The sequence below is a fragment of the Pseudorca crassidens genome, chromosome 17 (assembly GCF_039906515.1).
Source record: "Pseudorca crassidens isolate mPseCra1 chromosome 17, mPseCra1.hap1, whole genome shotgun sequence".
Lineage (NCBI taxonomy): Eukaryota > Metazoa > Chordata > Mammalia > Artiodactyla > Delphinidae > Pseudorca > Pseudorca crassidens.
The window spans coordinates 48,911,249-48,932,951 of NC_090312.1; the positions used below are offsets into that span (position 1 = coordinate 48,911,249).

Below are 21,703 nucleotides of genomic sequence, written 5' to 3' on the forward strand. Positions count from 1 at the left end.
TTCAGAATTACTTCTAATTAAAGAGGTACCCTATGACAACTAACTTAAACCTTACAAAATATGGTTCCAAGTACCCTATCAGAGTGAAAAGCAGGAGACTGAAAGGTTTAGTGTAAATGTTTGTAGTCATGGTGTCTTAACTAAAACTACTGTGTCACAAATACTATTAAAATAATTGTGACATTTTATTCACTTTTACTGCAAACAACAAAACAAACTATAGGTATTTTTTCATTTCAGGTAATTATTTTAGCTAACAGTTATTAAATGTTTTGAGAAGACACAGTGCTAATTGCAATACTTCATTTTATCTTTAAAATAGCGCTTCCACGTAATTATTCTTAATATCTCCATTGTATTACAGTGTATCTCTAGTTTAGACCTTTCTTCAGAACTGCAGACTTGTGTATCCAACTGTGTACTCAGCATCTCTACTTGGATGTCACGAAAACATCTCAAATCTTATACCTCCAAAACTGGTCTTTAATCCCCCAAACATGCTCTACCCCAAACTTTTTCCATCTTAGGTGACAGTAACCACACCTTTCCAGTTCCCCAGGCCCTAAATCTCGAATTCACCCTTGACCCCCTCTTCCTTTCCATTCTTGCATTCAATCTACCACGAAATGCTGTCACAACCTTCCCAATGTGCCACTTCTGAGAATTACCAGCCGCTAGCAGCCTGGTGCAGGCCAACAACATAGACCTCGAGGATCCTGTAGTCGCCTCCCGAGATTCTCCCTGACTCCACTCTCTCCCCACATCCTCAAGACCACAGATAGAGTTATGCTTTTCAAACAAGAGACAGTTCATGCCACACCTCGGCTAAAATCCTGCCCCTGGCTGCCTACATTTAGAGTAAAAGACACAATGCATGTGATGGCCTCCCAGGACTTACCCAATCCATCCCATCACATATCCGACCTCCAGCCCTCCTGCTGTCTCTTCCTCCCCACTGACTAAGTCAGCCAGGGTGGCCTCCTTGATATTCCTCCAAGCTGCCCGGCATATTTCTGCCTTAGAGTTTTGGGACTGGTTATTCTTGCTCCCAGGGAGTGGTCTCCCCATCATACATTCTGACAACTCCCTCACTTCAAGTCTTTGCTCAAATGTCAACTTATAAAATCCACCCTGACTACCCTATTTAAAATCAGAACCTACCTGTACACTCCTCCAGCACTCCCAACCCAAGCCTCTTCAGTGAGCTTCACATCCTTTTCCTTATCCCGTAGCGCCCATCAACCTGTGACAAAGCATAGAATTTATTTATAACATCCGTTTCCACACGAGAGTGTAAGGAGGGAGAAAGCATGCAAGAAGGAGCACGCAGGCAAAGGCTCTTGTCTAATTTATTCATTGATACGTCCAAGCATAGAGAACAGGAAGATGCTTGATAAATAGTCCTGAAAAAGATACAGATGAGGAAACTAGTAGTAAAGCTCAGAAAGTTTAAGTAACTTCCTCAAGGTTCTAGAGCTAGAAGAGGGTCACAGTAGAATTCACACTTGGGGATGTCGAACTTCAAATCTCTTAGCCTCTCTGCTATCTTTTTTTTTTTTTTTCTCTGTCTTTGCGGTACGCGGGTTTCTTACTGTTGCAGCCTCTCCCGTTGCGGAGCACAGGCTCCGGACGCACAGGCTCAGCAGCCATGGCTCACAGGCCCAGCCGCTCCGCAGCATGTGGGATCTTCCCGGATCGGGTCACAAACTCTCAACCACTGCGCCACCAGGGAAGCCCCTCTCTGCTATCTTAAGTCCATGCAATTCAGGATTTGTTTTAATCAGTGCCATGGAAATTCTCACTCCACTGAATAGGATCACTAAAGTGTTCTCTGTCTAGATTTATATATATATTTTCCATTTAAACAAAGGAAACAGAAGAGGGGAATTCATCATGGGTTATTGTGGTAGTTTTACAGCAATTTTAGCAATAATGACATTTAAGTAATAGTGATATTTAATGATAGCATAATAATAATAAAATAATAGCTCTTAAATGTATTGAAGACGAATCGCATGCTAAACTCGGTGCTAAAATATTTCCATGTATATTTTGTGCAAAATCCTTATGAATATTCTATCAGATGAGCTTTATGTGTAACTCCACCAGGCATACTTCTCTTATTCCGCTTTCAAAGATAAGGAAATTGATGAGAAGTGTGGTAACCGTTTGATCAAGATGAGACTGGTAATAAGTTGCGAGTATGAATTTAAATTCAGGTCTAACTCCGGAATTTGATTCTCAATCCATACATGAAAATTCTGATAATTCCTTTGATAAGGGTATGTTCTCTCCTGGAAAACATCCCCCATTATGTCTGCCTGTGCTCATACCTTCAGGACACAGTCAAGTTTGAAACATGATAAAAATGTTTAAATAGTGTGCTTTAATAAATGGAAATATCTTCATCTAAACAATAACACAAAAAGGCAGGCTGAGCCCTTTGAAGTGGCTTCGTTGCTATCTTCCATCCAGAACAAGAGAAGGAATCAACAGCTGCAGAGTAAAGAAAGCATGAAACCCAGAGATGGAGGATTCTGTAAATGACCAATTACAAGACTATTAAGCCACACTTTCACAGCAAGAGGCAAAATATTCCATTAAACTGAAAATTCTTCTACCCCTCACTCCAAGGCCCACACAAACATTAATGTTGCATTTATTAGGATGTATTTCCTGTGCTCTATCAACTTGACTTTCAGCAACTGTATTAATACAGTCCTTTCGCTTTGCACGTATATCTGAATGATGGATTCCATTACTGGAGTTTTGCAGAAAGAGTGGAGTGAATGAAGTAAAGTTTGGGAAGAGCCATCATAATCCATAATGATGGGCACTGAATCAGGACAAGAAGAAACCTCTCTTCTCATTTATTTGAATGAAAATTCTACTATATATTTATTGCCTCTGTACAGGGCCATCTGTTGAATAATGGAAAACAAGCATCTTTCATTTGGAGGTAGGATTTGTGTGCTCAAGTTTCGATGGGCCTGCAGAATTAATCTTGTTTTAGAAATGAAATAAAATGTAATTTCTTACTGTAAGTAGATGTGGTTAAGCAACTGGCAACTTTGATGTCTTTAAATCACTGCAGTTTCGGGGTAGGCAAATCTATAATTATTTCAAGCACTTCTTTATTGGTGCAACAATTGAGCAGTGTACATAGTGGTCAACAACCTGGGCATTGTCAGACGACTCTAAGTTTGAATCTAGACTTTGCCACTCACCAGCTATGTGACTTTCAGCTATGAGAATCACTTTCTTCAGCTTTACACTGTGGATTATTATATGCCCTTTGCAGAACTACTGTAAGAACTAAATGTATATGGGCACAGTGGCTCATAGTAAGGGCTCAAATTAGTACTGTGGTCACTACTAGTAGTACTGAAAAGAAATTAGAACTTCTATTCTCATAAAGTGGGATATGTGTCCCTTTATCATTGTAATTTCATATCATTTGACTTTTGACCTTATAATTTAATAGCTTGATCCAAGAAACATTTAGCAGTAAATATAATTGAAAGAAGATTACCTGTCAAACATGAAATACTGTAGTATCAAGTGTGCTGGCACAATACTCTTCTCAGATAATTAACCTGTAAAAATATGTTATTGTCTTCTTTTTAATTGAGCACATTGAACATATATATTTACTGTGCCAATTGGCGAAAGGCCCATTAATTCATCAGTCTAACTATATGTTGCATAAACGTCTTCTAAACATAATCGTATATGTATTTTATTTGTTGGGAAAATGTGTTTGAGATTGTTCTTTTCTGCCTATTTAAAGTAAGAGGATGAGAAATAGAGTTAGGCTTAATGTACTTTGTACTCCATTATGCCATGAAAATGCTTCTGTGCCCTGGAGACAACAACAAAAGATTTGCTTTAATGACAAGAATCAAGTATGTTCTAAAGCTTCCAGGTAGGAGGCGTACAGGTTGCAGTTTATATCAGAAGTCTTTGCTCTCTCTCTCAACTGCGTCTAGATGGGAAAGATGTGGTCACAAGTTCTTCAAGGTGATATAGTAAATGTTGGAAAAGAGGGGGGTAGGAGGCAGAGTTTTGAATATCTCAAACCTGAGCTAGAAGGATTTTATTTAAAGAAAATAGCGGATATTATTTTTCACTTAAGGAAGCAAACCTGACATTAATGTAGGAAATTAGCTCTTTTAGCTATGATGCTTTCAAATGCACATGGCTGAAAACAAATTCAAAATAGTCAAAGGAAATTTAAAAACAAAAACCAAACAACAACAACAACCTCAACAAACAAGTACTAGAAATTCAGGGATGCAGCCATATTCAGATACAGTTGGATCTGGAAGTTCCAGAGTATCAGCAGGGTTCCAGCTCTCTCTCCATCGCTCAGCCCTGCTTACCTCTGCAAGACTTTATTTTACAGAAAGTCTCTTCTTGTGCTGGATGGTCACTGGGAGTCCCAGAGTCATATCTCCCCAGCTTAGAAATTCCAGAGAGAAAAGACAATTCTTCCATTTTGCTCTGAGACAAAAGTCCTGGGGAGCAGTCTGATAGACTTAGCCGAGGTCAGATGCCTACCCGTGAGCCAATCACCTGCTTTACTGGAGTTCAGTCCCTGGGCGACTCATCCCCGGGGCTCGTGAGGAGGCAGGATGGCATTATCTGGCAGTTCTCCAAGAAAAGCCTGCTGTTTTTGTAAGATGAAAGGGGAGAGGACATGGATAATGAAACCTGTATCTGCTTCTGTAAAATCCACAGAATCTTACTCCCTGCCCTGTGTCGATGACCATGCAGTAAGCTGACCCAGGAGGTCATTTTTCCCACAACAGTCTTTATATATATGACTAAGGAACACACTGGTAAAAGAATATGGGAGAAAGTCTAAGTATGACAAGTCAGCTAGACTGATATTAACTAAAAAAGCTGTGTGAAAATATCCTTAAAAAGTTGCCCCCAACTCACTCAAAGTCCAAAGTTGGAGCTGGAAATACAATGTCATGGAGTTCGGATAAGAACAGGTTTTCTCCAAGCTGAACTATGACACAGAGATTAGAGACTTCCAGAAACTATACTTTTTCAAAGAAAAAACATCACATGAGAAAAATGAGGCCTAGAAAAATTAAATGACTTAAGCTAATTAATGGCAGGACTGAGACTAGAGTATACTTTGTGTAATTGGCTATGGTCTTTTTTTTGTATTGTGTGTTTTTTGTTATCACTTCAGAACGAGACAAACTTAAAGAAAAGAAACACAACCAAAACTCAGTGGTTGGAAAAGAGATGGATGTGAACGCCCACTTGTTTCTTACGTATAAAGTTACCCCTCGCAGTGTTTTGGAGGAGAAAACGCTGGCTCTTCCCAACGTTGGTTACATACACAAAGATTCCAAAGACAAGACAAGTGCTTTGCAAACAAAGTAACTAGAACCAGCTCAGGCTTCCCCGCGCCGGGTCCTACGTTCCACGGTCAGAACCACCAACTGTATCCCCCCGGGGAACAAGGTGATTCAGGAAAGCTGGCGCCTTCAGAGAAAGGAGAAAACTTAGCCGGGAAGAGAGTCAGGAGGAAACTTGCTCAGCTTCTTGCTAGGGTCTGAAACGATCGCAATAGAGTCCTTAAACCCCTCAGGTTTCCCCAATCAAGCACCCTCGCCTCCAACCTGGGCCACCCCAGATCTGACTATAAGACGACAGAAGTCTGCGGACGCACGAAGAGCTGACCACCCCACGAGAGGGACCTACGCGCGGCCGCGCCCACTCACCCACCGCTCCCCGGGAGACGGGAGACCAGCCCGGGGTCCAAGTCCTGGGCGTGGCTGACTGATCCCTCTCCGGGCCCGGCTCCAGCTCACCTCGGCGCGGCCCGCCTGGGCGCCGCCATCTTGACCACGAAGGGGGCCTCGCGCCGGAGGCCCCTGAGCGGGCGCCCTGAGCGGAGCCGGAGCGCCGGGGAGGCCCAGGTCGGCGCCCTACGTCCCCCGCGCGCTCGCGCCCGGTCCACGAGCGACGAGAGTCCCGCACGCAGCGCCCGACCCAGGCTTCCGCGGAACCGGCGCCCCGCGCAGCCCGCACCGCGGCTCAGGCGGCGCCGAGGGCGGCCCGGGCGGAAGAGCGGGCGCGGGGAATGCGCTCGGTAACCTGGCAACGCGGAACAACCCGGCGTCCGCGGCGAACCCCAGCCCTCTACCGCGAGGAAGCACGGACCCCCGCACCCGCCGCCCAGCCCGCGCCGCCCCTCGGTCGCTCCGCCCGCCGCTGCCCGCTTGCTATGGTCTTTTAAATCCATGCTACAACGTGTATATGTAACAAATCTGTTAAACCCTAAATGTTTATGATATTCAAGTAATCCATTATCTGAATTATTCTTGAAGATAAAACATCCAAAGACTTCTTAATTGTATGGGTATACATACATAAAATACACGTGGAGGTAACTTCAAATATAGTATGTGCCTGTCTCTATTCCTTCCCTCTCCGCTCTTTTAAAAAATGCCGCTTTAAAAATTGCCCACTCACCATCTGTTAGGTAAATTTGCTGAAACACAGTTAATGTGGAGACAGAAATTGTTATAGAGACTATTCCAAATGGCACTGACACCTGTATTTATGAAATTTTTAAAAGGGTAACTTAGAGTTGTTTTTTTTAAAAAAAAAAATCCCACTATAGTAACACCACATCATCCTAGGTGCCCAGTTCTATCCAATTACATAAGATGGAGAAAGAGAGAGAGAGAGAGAGAGGAGAAAGAGAAAGAAGAAAGGAAGAAAACCAAGTACTTATGTATAAAATGTTGCTGCCAGTTTGAGATTATACTCAAGCATCAATGAACAGAAGGAAAACACTTACAAATTTACAAATGTATTTCATTTATGGTATGAGGGACACAGGTTTAGATTTGCAACACGCTCCCACAAGGGTCAAATTGACCACTTTTTTCTATCTAGTTGCTCTTGAGAGAACAAAACAATTGAAACAGATGCCATTCAATTCCAAGTCTATAGCTTAGACCATGTCACTGCACATGAAATATTGTTCATTCAGAGTCAGCACATAGCAAGAGTAATTTATACTCTCAGAGTGCTTGCTCTCAAGTCAATAGCAGAGAAGTCTTGAATAAAAACGTTCCCATTACTTTCCATTGTAATAGATCTTACTTATAGCCCATGAAACAGTGGTCAGAAGAGATTTATTCTTTGCACACCATATTATATAATCTCTCCACTTTAAGCCATCCCCCACTCGGCGATTATTTTTTAAATATGTTACTCGTAGTCAATATTAATTTACATTTAATCTTTCTTAGCATTAGGAGAGTATTATTTTGTACAGGCTCAGAAACAAATCTCCCGAAATTCCTCCCTGATGCTCCCTTCAGGCTGAAAATGCATTGCAGGGTGGCTGCAGTGACTTAATTCTAGTTGGCAGAGCCCTGGCCACACACTAATTTCATTAGCCTCAAACTCCTGGATTTGAAAGATCCACTGAATATGATTCCTGTCCTCTGACATGTCACTTACTAACCAATTCAGTGTGCATACAGAGGAGAGAAAGGACTTGCTCAGCTCTGGCCCACCGGCAGGCAGATGAGAATTCCCAGTCAGAGACACTGTTTACATCTGAGTGGTCATTCTTGCCCAGGTCCTCATTTTCAGGAAGGAACTTCAATCCAGGCTTTGCTGGCAGCTGCAGCATTTGTTACATCCATTACTAGCTCCTTGTTCCTTCCTGCCCCCCAGTGCTTAGCATCCCCCATTTCAGTCACTAAGTCTTCCTTCCTCCAGCCTAGAAGCTTACCTCACCATAAATTTTTATCTCAAATGATAGGTTTGGCACATTCCCCACAGCAACCCACAGGGACTGGGGAAAAGAAAACTCAAATCTCTGGAGAGCTAAGAATTCAACCATTTAGAGGAGTTTCTTTTATACAGGACAGTCTTCATTGAGCTGAACCCTGCAATCCCAGAGAAGATTCACCTACCCGTTCTTTTCCTCTTTCCCTAAAGTGACTGTGTCTTTGAACAAGGGGTCTGTGTTCCACTATTCTCTCTATTCATTTTGCAGGTTTACAGAGGCTGGGAAACTGGGGGCTGGACTTACATGCCAGGAGCTTCTAAGATCACATGCAAAAATAAGGCTACTGGAAGAGATTGTTGGAATCTATCTCTGTATATTTGAACATGGACAGTGGTTAACCAGGATGCTCACACCAAGCTTATATCCAGCTTGCAGCACAAGCTACAAGTTGGTGCATCCCTCCTACTACCAGCCTCTTCTCAATAAATGCAGGTGAAAACTGGGGGCTCTTTTCCCTCAGCTGTTCAATCCAACATGAATAGTTGCAATTTGCAAATTAGAGGAAAATGACAGTGTTTTCTCTGAATGGTTTTGGTCCCAACGCACACTGCTAATGCTGGCATTCAGTTCCTTTCCTTCCCAGCCCAGGGAACGGGGGAACTAAGCATAAGGCAAGCGTTCTCTTTTCTTGCAAGTGCCTCAGATCCACACACCGGAGAAGGAATCAGCTCCCCCTGGAATCTTTTTCAGCAAACACAATCCTTCACCTAGTCTGCAAGCTCTCTCTTGACTTTAAGATTTCACTCTTTTTTCGACAGGCAGGCCCATCTGCAAGCTCCCAAGCTCCAAGTGAAGGCGCCAAAATAATTTTTTAAATGTCAAACAGCAACTGTGCCTTCAATACCCAGAGCTCCAGTAAAAATACTGTGAGTTGCCCCTGTGGTTTTCAGGTGACCTCTGGCCTCATCCTCCCTGCAGCGCTGCCTCCTCAGGTTCTCTAGTTTAAGCTCAGAGGTAAAGGAATTGCTTCTGCGTTTTGCTTACGACAACCCAGGCTCTTCCTGAAAGCATTACCTCAAAGTGAAGGCTGCCCAGAAGCACTTTTGGCCTTGCAAACATCTAGAGGTGGCATACTCAACAGGTGCTAGGGATGCTCAGAGGCTCAGAGGGGCCATACCAGGCTGCAGCTTTAGACAGGCACCCCTCCTTCTGGCACAAACACAAACTTCATACCCCTGGGTGCTGATGTAGTGACAGCTTGAATCTCACAAGGAGTCCCCTCCAGAAACCCAACATGCTTCAGGAAAGGCACTTGAGAGGGAGCCGACTTTTTAGCTACGGGGAGCATAAGGGTCAGCCAGAACATCTGGAGAAGGGACTAACTGAGCTTGGGTCCTACCAGGCAGGGAGAGAGCTGTGCATTAGGAAAGGATCACTTCAAGACAGAGATGAACAAAAAACCTGGAGATAGGGGTAGAGAAGGAAAAGAGAGGCAGAAATTGAAAGGGAGAACATAAAAACAGAGAGACAAAAAAAAAAAAAAAAAAAAGCAGGGAGAAAGAGACACAAGGAGAGAGACACACAGGAAGAAAGACAGAGAAACAAGAGAACCCATAGTCACGCAGACCCTGAAACTCAATTTCTTCATCCAGAAGCCATCCATCTATACCCAGGGCGGCACAGGAGCCGTGGGGCCGAGGCTGCGGGAGCAGGCGGTGAGAGAGCACTGCAGCACCGCCCACCGCTCAGCGGGCCCGATCCGCCGTCCTCGCATCTTCCGCCGTTGCCCGCCTGCACCCGGAGCTAGAGGACCGCCCAGCGTTGCTCAGCGCACCCTACTGCCTCCCTCCAGGCGCCTTCTTGTCTGGCTCTGAGAATCATCCTCAAAACCCAGGATTGGGGTTGGGGGCTGCGTTAGAGAGGTCGTGGGAAAGGATGGGCACAGGGTGGGTGCAGAAAAAGCGACTGTGTTTCGCAGTTAGCATGAGCTCACCTCCGGGCTCTGAGCTGGCAGGAGTAGAAAGCTGATCGCCCGGCTCCTGCCAGTGGCCGGATCGCAAAGGCAGTTTAGACGGTGCAAACAACTGCCCAGAGCAAATCACCTGGGGGCATGTCTGCGGGTGGCTTCTCCCCGCTTGAGGACAGTCCCCACGCCTTCCGCCCCATGCCCTCGCAGAGATAGGTGACAGGTCGGGAAATCCAACCCGAGCGAAATGGGCAATTCACGTCCAAATGTAGGTGAAGACCTAGCCTTCGGTTTAAGAACTGCCTCCCTAAGCTCTTCTCGAAATTTTCCAAGGCAGCTGCAGCTTGTCGGGCGGCTTGGGGCAGGGAAGCTGGGGAGTTGAGAAATGCCTAGTTTCTAGGCGTCTTCTCATCTTTCATATTCCTTGCGCCTAAGTGGCTCTCACAGGAGCCCGGCACTTTTACAAGCCTGTTTTGGAACCATATTTCACTCGAATGCAAACCCATTTAAATCATCGCCTTGTTTTTCGGAGACTGTTTCTTGTCAATGGGGCCATAAATCCAGAATGTCAAGCCGGATGGAGTGGAGCGCGGACAGGGGAGAGATGGAAGGGAAAGGAATCAAGCAGGGCAAGTACCTCCTCGGGTGAGGTGGGAGGGATTCGGCAGGATCTCCAGGGTGGAAATGAGCGAAGGCTGACCAGACCCCGCACCCCTGGAGTCCAAGCCAGCCTTCAGGATAAAGAGCGCGGGGAGCTACGGCGCGCTCTGCCCCGGAGGGAGCGCCCCCCTACCTGGAAAAGCCTCAGGATGTTGGCTACCATGATGGAGACCGAACTCCCCGAAGCCCCAATCACTCCAACTACTTTCTCGGGCTTGACGAAAACCGGAGGCTCGCCGTTGGTGCAGCGCACTTCGGAGGTGTCCTTCTGGATGAGCGCCTGGACGAAAGTGAGCGACTGTTCGAGCGCATAAGTGTCCCTGGAACAAGTGTCCAGGATCCGCGCTCCCAGCGTCACTTTGGGCAGCAGGTTGGGATCGCTGTTGATCTGGTCCAGGGCGTAGAGCATCGCTTCCAGCCTGTGGATCCCGTTCTCCCTCTTGATGTCGCCGCAGGGCACTCCGCTGGGACCCTTCGCGTGCACCGGGAACAGCCCCCCGAGGGTGACGTCCCCCTCGATCCGAATGGAGTGCGGGGCGTACATCTCCTGGCCGCGCGCCGCCGCCGCCAGCGCGCACAGAAGCACCTCCAGCACGCAGCAGGGAAACTTCATCAAAGTCAGGGCGCGGAGCAGCTTCCCCAGCTGGACCATGCTGCTCCCGCGGCTGCGGTGGTGGCGGCGGCACTCGAGGGGACGGTGGCGGGCTCGCCGGAGTCCTGGCCCCTTGGGGTGAGCTCCTCCGGGGAAGCCCAGGGTCTCCTGCGGGCGAGGAGGGTAGGGGCGCCCGGGGAAGGGCAGCCGGCGAGGGTGGGGGGTCCCGCGGCGCCTGCCAGCTTGGGGCGCCGTGCGCTCTTGGGTTCCCCGGCCAGCGCGCCGCGCTCGAGCTCGCGCTCGGTGGCTTGCAGCTCGAGCTCTCCAACAGCCCAGCACTGGGGAGAGAGTGAGATGGCTATCACTTTAAATGCGCGTTCGGCTCCCTCTGCTCCTCCGCCCACTCCTTCCCACCCTCGCTTGCTCTCAGGCTCTCCCCACCCTTCCCAGCGCCCACCTGCCCCACGGTTTTGCATCATCACGCAGGGAGGGGCTGCGTGCTGAGGTAAGGGGGGAGGGAATGGGTGGGCGGCTGTGGGGGGGGAGTACCTCCGATTCGGAGTTTCGAGGTCCCCAGGGAATCTGGGGATTGCAGGTCGCAGGCGAAGGCTGAGCTCCTGCTTCGGTCTCACTGTAGAAGCCGCTCGCTCGCCCGCCTGCACCCACACGCACATTCTAGACACAGGGTGGCATCAGCCCCGGACAGGGCGGTTCTAGCTGGGGCTGACTGCTTCCAACCCTGAGGTCCGGAGCCGGGACTGTCAGCGCCGGGAGAATGCGAGGTAGTCGAAGGTGATGCCGCCAAGCATGAAGGGTAGTAGGGAGACCCCAGTCTGTACTGCTAATTCGTCTGTGCCAGTTTTTCCTAAGAAAAACACACATACACACAGGAGGCTGATTGATGACCTAAAGAACCTTTAGGCAGAGACTTCTCCGGGGCCAGGCACTGGGCTAGCCTGTAGGGAAAGACGCCAACAAGAAATGCTGGGAATGGAAATGCATCTTTGGTCTTCAGGGGTTACTGTGGCCGGAGCCGGATGAAGTAACCCTGGTCTCCAGTAAATCTGTGGCGGATTCGCTCCTTTTCTTCCTTTCATCGCAAGAGATGGAACAACTGAGAACTCTGCAGAGCGCACTTTCTTCTCTGGCGCTGACAGGTGTAAGGCTCCCTCCTGCCCATTTCCAGAGATGCTTTTGGGCTGATGTCAGGTTTCCTCGGGCAGGAAATAGCAAGAAAGAGGTGGCAGTAGGAGGAGCAGACAGAAATCTCCCCATCGATCCAGTGATCCAGTGATCCATTCTTCTTTTTTTTTTCTGGCTGAAGATTTGGGGGGTTTGGGGAGTGGAATCAGGATGCCAGAGCAGGTTGTAGTGCAGTTAGGAAGCTGTTTTTCAAAGGTGTCCCCTCCTGCAGGTCCAGCCCAAACTTGGCCCATTAAAGCAACAAGTGGCCCTAGTTCCTACACAAGGAAGGGCAATGTATCTGCCCTTGGTGCCCACGTGTACTGCTTATGGTGGTCTCTACTCTTGCTGAGCCTTTCTGTTGGAGTGCAGCGAAACTGTCTTATACAGAATTGAGGGCGCAGAGAAAACCAAAACAAGACTATACTTTCTGTTGTAATGTTAGTGTACTAAAGAAAAATGTCCTTGCACACAAACAAAACAACACACACACACACACCTAAAAAGTCAGAGGTTGGGAAGTTGGTTGTCTCTTCCACCAACCACCTGTCTGACCTTGGCACTTCTGTTCCTGTGTCTGAGTTTTACTTTGCCCATCTGTAAAATGATGACATTGAATTGAATATTTTACACGTTAACTTTTAGCTTTCAAATCCTCTGTTGAAATAGGTCATGCACCTTTTGCCATGGTGTTCTTTTTAGACCAATATCCTCTGTTGCTTTATGTGTAGGGCACCCGTTTTTTTGATACCCAAACAACACTTCAAACATTTCCTGGTACAGAGGATTTTATTTTTTTTCTTGTTGACCACCCATTTATCTTCCTTCTAGGGAGAGTCCAGTCCATCATTTTCTTTTCAGACATGCCCCTCCTCCAGGTTTCAATACTTAAGGTTTGAGGAGGAAAAAAACCTTCTGGCTACAGTGTTCAAGGAAGGGAATAGAGGCTAACAAGAGTTATGCAGGGCTAATCCCTGGACTTCTGCTGGAGTAACGAGGTTGATGACATAGGGTTACCACTGTCCAATAGACAATCCGTGCCGGAGTTAAAAGAAAAAGGAGCCTCCTTCCTCTAAATGCTTTATGTATATCTTTTGGACAATGTTACACTATTTGATTTTGTAAAAACATACCATTTTACTGCCATCTTCAAGAAAAGTGATGTAAAAACTATGAGAAGCTACCCCTGTATACAATGTGATCATCCGTCACTCATAAATGTGATGCCCTGCTATATAAGTGCACACCTTGTGCAACCTTATGCTGTGATGCGCCCGCCCCTTCCAGCCAGCCCTGGAGCTGCGAGGGTATAAGCCCGCAGCTGTGCCAGAAGCTCCCACATAAACAGGGAAATATTTGAATCCCATAATGAGAAATACCAGAGAGGAGAAAAGGCAGAGAGAAGAAGGGGTGGGGAAGAGAGAAAGGGACCTGGTTAAAACATGTGAACTCCTGGATCCACATGTGCCTGAAAGATTGCCTCTTTTTTTTCAATTATATAGTATTTTATTTCTGTTGTTTGAAGTCAAAATATCCTCTTGTAACTCACCTATTCTGCTATTCAATACATTGATCAAAAAGGCTGGAACAAGTGAAATAGATATCCTGGTAAGGCAGCATTAGCTAGTTTGGAAAGGGGGAAAGAAGCAAAGCAATAGAAAGGCATCCTTGGGAACACAAATACTGTGATCCTAGTATTTAGGCATCAGTACCTGAGGCTATATTTGATAGAGACTGTATCCTTATTTAGTTTTTAATTTAAGGCTATTTAGTAGGCATTTGGTGCCAAAAAATATATTTGAAGAGCTGTGTTACAAGTAATAACACTTGATTTTTCACCTGCCCATGTGAAGATCTATGTTCTCCTCTTCCATTTCCAGGTCACAGCTTGCAATTGCTCAACAAATAGTTCTTGGCTGACTGTTGAATGTTGCCTTATTCTGTGTTCTCTCTTTGCTCTCCTCATTCTCCCCAAACATCTGGCAGCAATCATTATCTTCTTTTTGTTGCAGTCATCTGTGTGCATGTTTTATTTCCCTTGCTAAGCTGGAAGATCCTTGAGGGTAAGGGGCTAGGTATTATAAGGGGCTAGGTATTATTTATCTTTTTACCTCGGACAATGTTCAGAATGGTGTTTTGTACCTAAGAAGCACTCATGTGTTGAATGAATCAGAATTGGTTTGCCATTCCCCACTGCCTTTATCTCACAATAACAGAAACATAAAGTGGGCAGAGCAGAAACGACGGCAAATAAATTGTCCTCTTAGTCGCAGAATGCAGTTTCTAGAACTTAAAGAATAATTAGTCGATTTTGAAATAATTTTGTTTTACAAAAATTTCATAAGATTGAAATACTCTAACCTTAAAACTCTCGATCAACTCTAAAGGAAGGCTTTAATTGGCTCTTCCTGAGTCAAGTGTTTATTCCTGGGCCGATAACTGGGGCCATTGTCATAATAGAAAGTGTGATTTGTTACCAGAGAAAGAGGAAAGTGACGCTGGGCTTGCAAGATATTTATATCTTCAGCCAGAGTGCATAGGATCTGGAACTTAATTGGTGATGCAGTATTTGTTTGAGATTATATGAATGAAAAATCTTTGTGTAAGAGTGATTAATCTAAAACTTGGCCAGTCATTGTCCCAGTGTCATATTAAATTGCAGGTGAATCTAGTTTTAGGCACAAAGATCATAAATATAAAATGTGTTTCCAGGCTTGGTTCTGTGTAGTCAGTAATCTATACTCACCCACTCATTAATAAAAATGAAAGTTAAGGACTCAGTCCTATCTTATATGTTTAGCATTGTATTTTGCTAACAATCTCAGTTTTCTTTTCTTTGTTCTCCCCTGTCCATCATCTTCTGCAGAAAATGTCTCCACTTTCAATCCCTGTCTATTTAAATCCAATTTGTAATTTATAAAGTTGTCCTCCTTAAGGGCTGCTGCTTCTGCCACAGTAATATACTCTGGCCGTTATTATACTCTTCCATCTTTCATGGAGGTCTCCATCCATAGGTTTTGTTTTCATAGCTTTTTTTGTTTTGGCGGTACGCGGGCCTCTCACTGTTGTGGCCTCGCCCAATGCGGAGCACAGGCTCCGGACGCGCAGGCTCAGCGGCCATGGCTCACGGGCCCAGCCGCTCCGCGGCATGTGGCATCTTCCCGGACTGGGGCACGAACCCGTGTCCCCTGCATCGGCAGGGGGACTTTCAACCACTGCGCCACCAGGGAAGCCCTATACTTACGATTTTATATTTGCTTATTTACTTTTGTCTCCCCCTCAGCTCAAGAGAGACTATATTCATCTGTGTTAATCACTGCTGTGTTTCCTGAACATGCCTATAAATCATACTGAAGAATGGTGCCTGAAATTTGGTAAGAGATCAATCAATTTTCTTGGCTGGATGAAGAAATGTGTTCATAAATTAATGAACAGATCTTCGGGGCTTCTGACTTGAGGACTAATGGGAAGAGGATGGCAAATGGTTGGGACAGGGTACTGCAAGAAGTAGTATTTGGAGTACTCTGATAGCTATCCTAACAGATAAGATTGTGTTCATTTAAGTAGTTCTAATGAGAGAGCTGGGAACTAGGGACACACAGCCTTAAGGTTTTTGTAATGCATTCTGTAGAGTTCTTTTTAAGTCTGTACAAATATCATTGAAAATATATGCATACATATACACCTCTGTTACTTTACTTAGTGCTTTACGAGAGCCCCTCAAGGAAGAGGTAGTAGCAACTCTCAGTATCCTTCCTTTATGATGAGCTTAATTTATTCAAAGTTACATCATAATTTATTTGTAACTGTGAAACTAGACTTAGTTATTGAATAGACCCTCCCTAGAAACGTATGACATTAATAAAACCAACAAAACTTTGTTCAGTTTCCAATGATAGACACACTACAGACTCAATTATGGGCCATCCAGTTTAATGAAGGGAAGAAATGATTTAACAAATATAGAGCAAACAGAATATGAAGTTTTATCCTCCATTAATATTAGTAACAGATAGTGTGGGCTCCAATGCCTTCAAGATAGCTTGAGACCATCATCTCTGTGTCATGGGCAGGGGGATGTTCAGCCAGGATATCTTTCACTGTCACTGAGAAAAATTTCCATAAGATATAATGATACCTACTGAAACTGATATGGGGCATTTGGGTAATAAGGAATCCATTAGCATATTTTTCCGGAAGCCTTGACTACAAAATGAAGACAGTAGATTTGGACACTTTCAGCCATGAAGAAGTTGTTTGGATATTCATCCTTATGCCTAATGAAATAAGCTTATTTCATCTCTGCAGCTTCCCATATACCATTTTCCCATTTCTGTTTTATGTTTGGAAAGACTTTTAGAAATTGAAAGTCAAGTTAAAAAGTGAGTGACAACTTAAATGATATATGGAATATTTTGCTGACTTACAAGAGCATGCAGAATTAAATATGACCCAGTTCAAATGTTTATTTTAACGTGTATGTTGAGGTGGCGTTTTCAAGGTGCCAGAAAATGAGAATTCACCTTCCAGTGTGTGTTACCAGTTCTGTTCATTGCACAGAATCATCTTCATAAAACATAGTGTTTTCTATGTACCTGGTATATATCTCAATTAGTTTGAAGAATTTCTCAGATACCTCTTAATATGTAGTGCTCCAATTCCAATCTTGCCGTGTCCTGTACCAGTGACACAGCACACAGGAGTTTTATTTCTCTTTATTTCTCTGGGTTGTTCAGAACCCAATGAAAGAACAATGGAATGGGATCAAAGAGATCAGGGTTCTTGTCCCAGATTTACCATAAAATAATTGTGTCCTCTTAGGAAAATTATAGTCATTCTAGGTCCCTTTTCTTTGACAGAGCTGCACTAGATGACCCCAAATAATATAGCACTCTTTCAGTAGTAGCTTAGATGTTATTGGTATTCTGAAACAAATGAAGACAATGACACATGGAGCTGTGCAACATCTCTGTAACTCTGTTGTCTTAGAGTTGCCTCCATTTTACAGATGATAAGGTGACTGTGCATAGAAGTAGATGTTTGGAACCAGCGGTTCCAAAGTAAGTGGAGGTAAACTGCAAATTTCCTTCCTTCCTGAAGCTCACTTAGCCAAAACATAGGCTTCTGAATATTAAGCTGTAAAGCATATTATCAGTACATTTTAAAAGAAGCTATTCTTCTAGGATTTCCAATTAATAGCAGGAGGTTTTGAAATTCTTAAAAGATCATCTAATTTTGTGAGATTTACAGTTCTATTTTCCTGTCAGGCACGTTGTATTAGTGCCAGACAATCATCTGAGCTTCTGGATGCTTCTCTGAACCTCTTGAAGTTTTCTTCTTGCTATCTGAAATTCATGCCAGATAAGCCTTTTTCTAGAGTGTATGTACAGACTTGTGTATTTTTATATAGGAAAGCGATGCAGTGAGTCAAGTCGGGGGTTAAGCCCTCATTCTCAGAGTGGTATTGAGCTCCTGGTGAAATATAATCATCATTTCCTCAGAATCGAAAAGCAGTTATCTCAGGTGTATAATCCCATTAACTATTTATACATTTACGTATGATACATGGATTTATTGTACCTACGAGGTGTGTTCTCTTTGGGAAGTACAAAGCTCTTAGAGACATAGGTTGTTCATTTTTTGCTTTCCCACAAATACTGTGACCCTTTGAGCAGGAAGGTCTATATTTTACTAACATCTAGAACCAGCAGTTAACACGGTGTCTAAGATGTAGTCAATAAATATGAAATAGATAAATGAACACATTTTTATGTAAGGGCCAGGACATGGACAAATAGAAATTTTTCATTTTCAGTCACAAAGCAACAACAGACATAAAAATGATACAGACAACAAGTGCTACGGTCATTCAAAGAAGGCATAGAATAGATAGAAGGATCTCCTCTATGGCACAGGGAACTATACTCAATATTTTGTAATAACATCTGTATGGGGCACCTGCTCCACACCAGGCCCTATGACAGGTGCTTACATACTTTCCCTCTCCCCCATCCTATGGGGAAAGTGCCTCTGCTATAGATTTAACATTTGCCTCCCCCAAAATTCATATGTTGAAATCCTAACCCCCAAAGTGATGGTATCAGGCGGTGTGGCATTTGGGAGGTGATAAGGTCATGAGGGTAGAGCCCTCATGAACAAAATTAGTGCCCTCATAAAAGAGACCCCGCAGAGGTCCCTCGACCTTTCTGCCATGGGAGGTTACAGAGAAAACACGCCAACTGTGACCCAGGAAGAGGATACTCACCGGACTGTGAATCTGCTCGCACCCTGATCTTAGACTTCCAACCTCCAGAACTATGAGAAATAAATTTCTGTTGTTCATAAGCTACCCAGCCTCTGGTATTTTGTTATAGCAGCCCAAATGGATTACGATCACCTCTGTCCTTAGGTTTCAGACCCAGAAACTCAACTTTGTAGAGGTTACGAGAACCCTAAAGCCACTCAACCAGGCAGAGGCAGATTTGAAATTGAAGTCTCCAATTCCACATGTAAGTCTATCAGACCCTGTCTCCAGACATGATGTCATGAACAAGAGCTAATGCAACAAAGAGTTTACATGCAGCAAAACAATTAGCAAACAAAGTAAGAATATAGTAGACCGGACTGTTTTGGTCACCCAATAGCCATTCACCACTCTTCCAGTTGAACAGAAGCCATGCCCCGTGGGCACATTCAGCCCTGCTGTTTTCACTTCCCAGATTTGAGGGGCAGGAAATTATTATCCCTCCTGGCCATCAGCACCCTGACCTCTACCACCCACCGGGCCAGCTTCAAGAACAGCTGGATCCACCTGTTCAAATGAAACAGGTCTGCTCTCTGTGGTGTTGGCTTCTAGTTCAAGCAGCTCTCCCCACATGATAGCAAAGCTGGCTCCCAGCGGTTGCAAGCATGAATCCTACAAGCCTAGCAGTCCCAACAGATACCTTTTAAGTATTTGTTCCCCAAAGCTCCAGTTAAAAGTCCTAGGCTGATTCCAATTTGACCTGCTCTGGACAAACATTTTCTTTACAACCAAGAAGGCTGCCAGACAAAATACAGGATGCCCGCCTCGTTAAAGCTGAACTTCAGATAAACAGTAATTTTTTTAGTAGAAGTATGTTGCATGCAATGTTGAAGACACCCTAAAAAGTCGTGGTTTTCATCTGCGGTTCAGCTTTAACTGGGCGCCCCGTGTGGGCTTTGCCGGCTGTGGTGGGCACCGAGCGGGGTCGGCGGGGACGGGGGGCGGGGGGGACTGTGGCCCGAGCCGGGTTGCACACCCAGCCCACAGCGTGCAGGGAGAGAGGGGCAGCCTCGTCTCCGCTGCAGGAGCTGAGACGGGGAGAAGGGGAGCGCCCCAAAAGGAAACCAGCTGCCCCTCCCAGGAGAGAGGAGATGGCTGTTCAGCAGCCAGAAACAGCAGAGGAGCCAGAGCACAGAAGCGGCGGCCTCTGAGGACGCGGCGCACATATTTCTGGTGGGGAGGGGCACGCGGGCCGGTCCGTGGGAAAGAGGGAGCCCGCGCCGGCACCTCCGCCTCCCGAGCCTGTGCGTTTCCCTAAAAGAGCAGCAGCTGTGCAGACTGACGGTTCACAGTTGTGATAAATCGCCTTAGGAAAGCACTTCGATTAAAGTCACATCTAACTAGAGCGCAAGAAGTCATCCCTGAACAAATCAACTGCGAGAGGGGCAGCTCTGGGCGCGCACCCACCCCGCTGCTGTTTTGCTTTCCCGGCAGGACGAGGGCCGCTCACTGGGTCTCGGGGACAGCGCGCTGTCTCAGCTGGGGAAGAGGCGCTTGCTCAGGACACATGCAAAACCCAAAGTGTGAAAGGAGGCCTTTATTCCATTCCTTTGGGGGATTTCTTAATGACGTAAAGCCCAACTTGGTTTCAGATCTGCCTGTCGTTTCCGTGACAGAACCTTCCTGGGGGGGGGGCCACCAGCAGCGGGGTGGCCAGGCGCCACAGGGCTGTGCTCTCCTTCCCAAGCCAGTTCATCTCCATCTGTAGCATTTTCAGAGAAACTCTCGGATAGGTTTTCTCCAACAGGTTCTTTTTCCTTCACTTTATAAAGTCATTCTCCTGCACAAAATGAACGGCCTGAAGACATCACTGAGCCTCTTTTTCTCCCAGGGTCAGGGCCAGCACGGCCCCCAGACCACAGGGGCGCAGGACCTCACAATGGGCTTCAGGCCTTTCCCTCCCCTCCCGCCCCTCCCACCCCGCCCTACCCCTCCCCTCTTCCCCTGCAGAAATCACATCCCTTTCTCCAGACTCCCCACTTCAGCTTGACTTCCAGCAGATCTTTACCCTGCCAGTTAGTAATTCAGGACTAATTAGGTGATTGCTTTCATTTATGGTAGCAGTTGTGGGGGGGTGGATGAAATGGCTTTGCCCCTATTCTTGTTGGAAAAATAAATTACACCCACTGTCACTTGAGATCTTATTTTCCCCCCAATCAAGCAAATTAGCAGCGTGGTTCATTTTCCCAGCATTCACTCCTGAACAGACGGCAGTGCCCTGGAACGTGGCTTAGAGCTGTGTGGTCAGTGCAATTGTTTGGGGCTGTTTGTGCCCACAATGAGAAGAGACGCCTGTCTCCGGAAAGAAAAGTGGCCCTTGTCTTGCTTAGGCCAACGAGCTGCCCGAAGCGCTGCCCGCCTGGTTGCTGAGGAAGATGTACACCGCCATCTAGTGGATATGGGGGCTCACTGCAGTGTGCTCGTTCTCCCGCCTTTCCTTCTGGCAGGTAACAACAAGAAATAATGCTTCTTGTAAGTTCCTAAAAATAGGGGAGGTCTTATATCACCAGGAGTGAAATGTTTGCCTCAATGTCTGTAATGAAAGTGCAACCCCATGCTTGCACAACGTCTGTCTTGTCAGTAGCCCTCTTTCATCCCGATGTTTAGGTCCAAGACAGGATCGTCATTGTCTGAGCAATGGGTATCTCTCCGAAGCTGGGTAGTTCTCCCCTGTCCCAAGTAGTGTGGGAGGAGACAGTCAGCACCTTCACAGACGCCTTCATCTCTGCAGCCTCGCCATCACTCCTCATCTCGCCCACAGCAAGCCCGATTCCAAAGTGCACAGGGTAGAGGCGTTCGAAAGTTGGCTTGTTCAACCAGGGGCATTGCCACTTCCCAGAGGGAGCCAGAAACACACCCACATCCTAAGACTCTTTTCAGTCTTGGCGTTGAGGGGGTTCCCACTCTGTCCCCTGACTACACACAAGTCAGTGTCTTTTTCCTTTCCGCTCATTCTATCTACATGAAGAGCACGTTGATCTCCCCAGTTTTAACACAGGAACCATGATTTTCTTGGGTTTTGTGTATGGGGGGGGGGAGAGAATGGGAGAGAGAGCAAGTACATCCCAATATGGAAGGGCTTGGGGCCGTGGTTCTCCACCAGGGGCAATTTTGCACCCAGGAGACATTTGAAAGTGTCTTGGGACACTTTGGATGGTCACAGCTTATGCGAGGCTAAAAGTCCTTCCATCACAGGACAGGCCCACAGCAAAGAAGCATCCA

General features: G+C 45.9%; 1 protein-coding gene and 1 long non-coding RNA gene across 2 annotated transcripts in view; both read right to left on the reverse strand.

Moving 5' to 3' along the window:
* Nucleotides 1-11,669, reverse strand: part of LOC137210076 (uncharacterized) — a 114,325-nt gene extending 102,656 nt beyond the window's left edge. Inside the window, exons 1-3 of the mRNA XM_067711691.1 lie at nucleotides 11,453-11,669; nucleotides 10,537-11,333; nucleotides 1,162-1,243 (exon numbers count right to left, since the gene is read on the reverse strand). Of these exons, the coding sequence (XP_067567792.1) occupies nucleotides 1,208-1,243; nucleotides 10,537-11,333; nucleotides 11,453-11,669 (1,050 nt within the window). The 3' untranslated portion in view covers nucleotides 1,162-1,207. The remainder of the gene's footprint in view (nucleotides 1-1,161; nucleotides 1,244-10,536; nucleotides 11,334-11,452) is intronic.
* Nucleotides 1,250-6,070, reverse strand: LOC137210232 (uncharacterized). Its single transcript, XR_010936386.1, has 4 exons — nucleotides 5,745-6,070; nucleotides 4,576-4,669; nucleotides 3,533-3,596; nucleotides 1,250-1,403 (listed from the first exon to the last, which is right to left on the reverse strand). It is a non-coding gene; the product is annotated as an uncharacterized lncRNA (long non-coding RNA).
* Nucleotides 11,670-21,703: the final 10,034 nt, after the last annotated feature.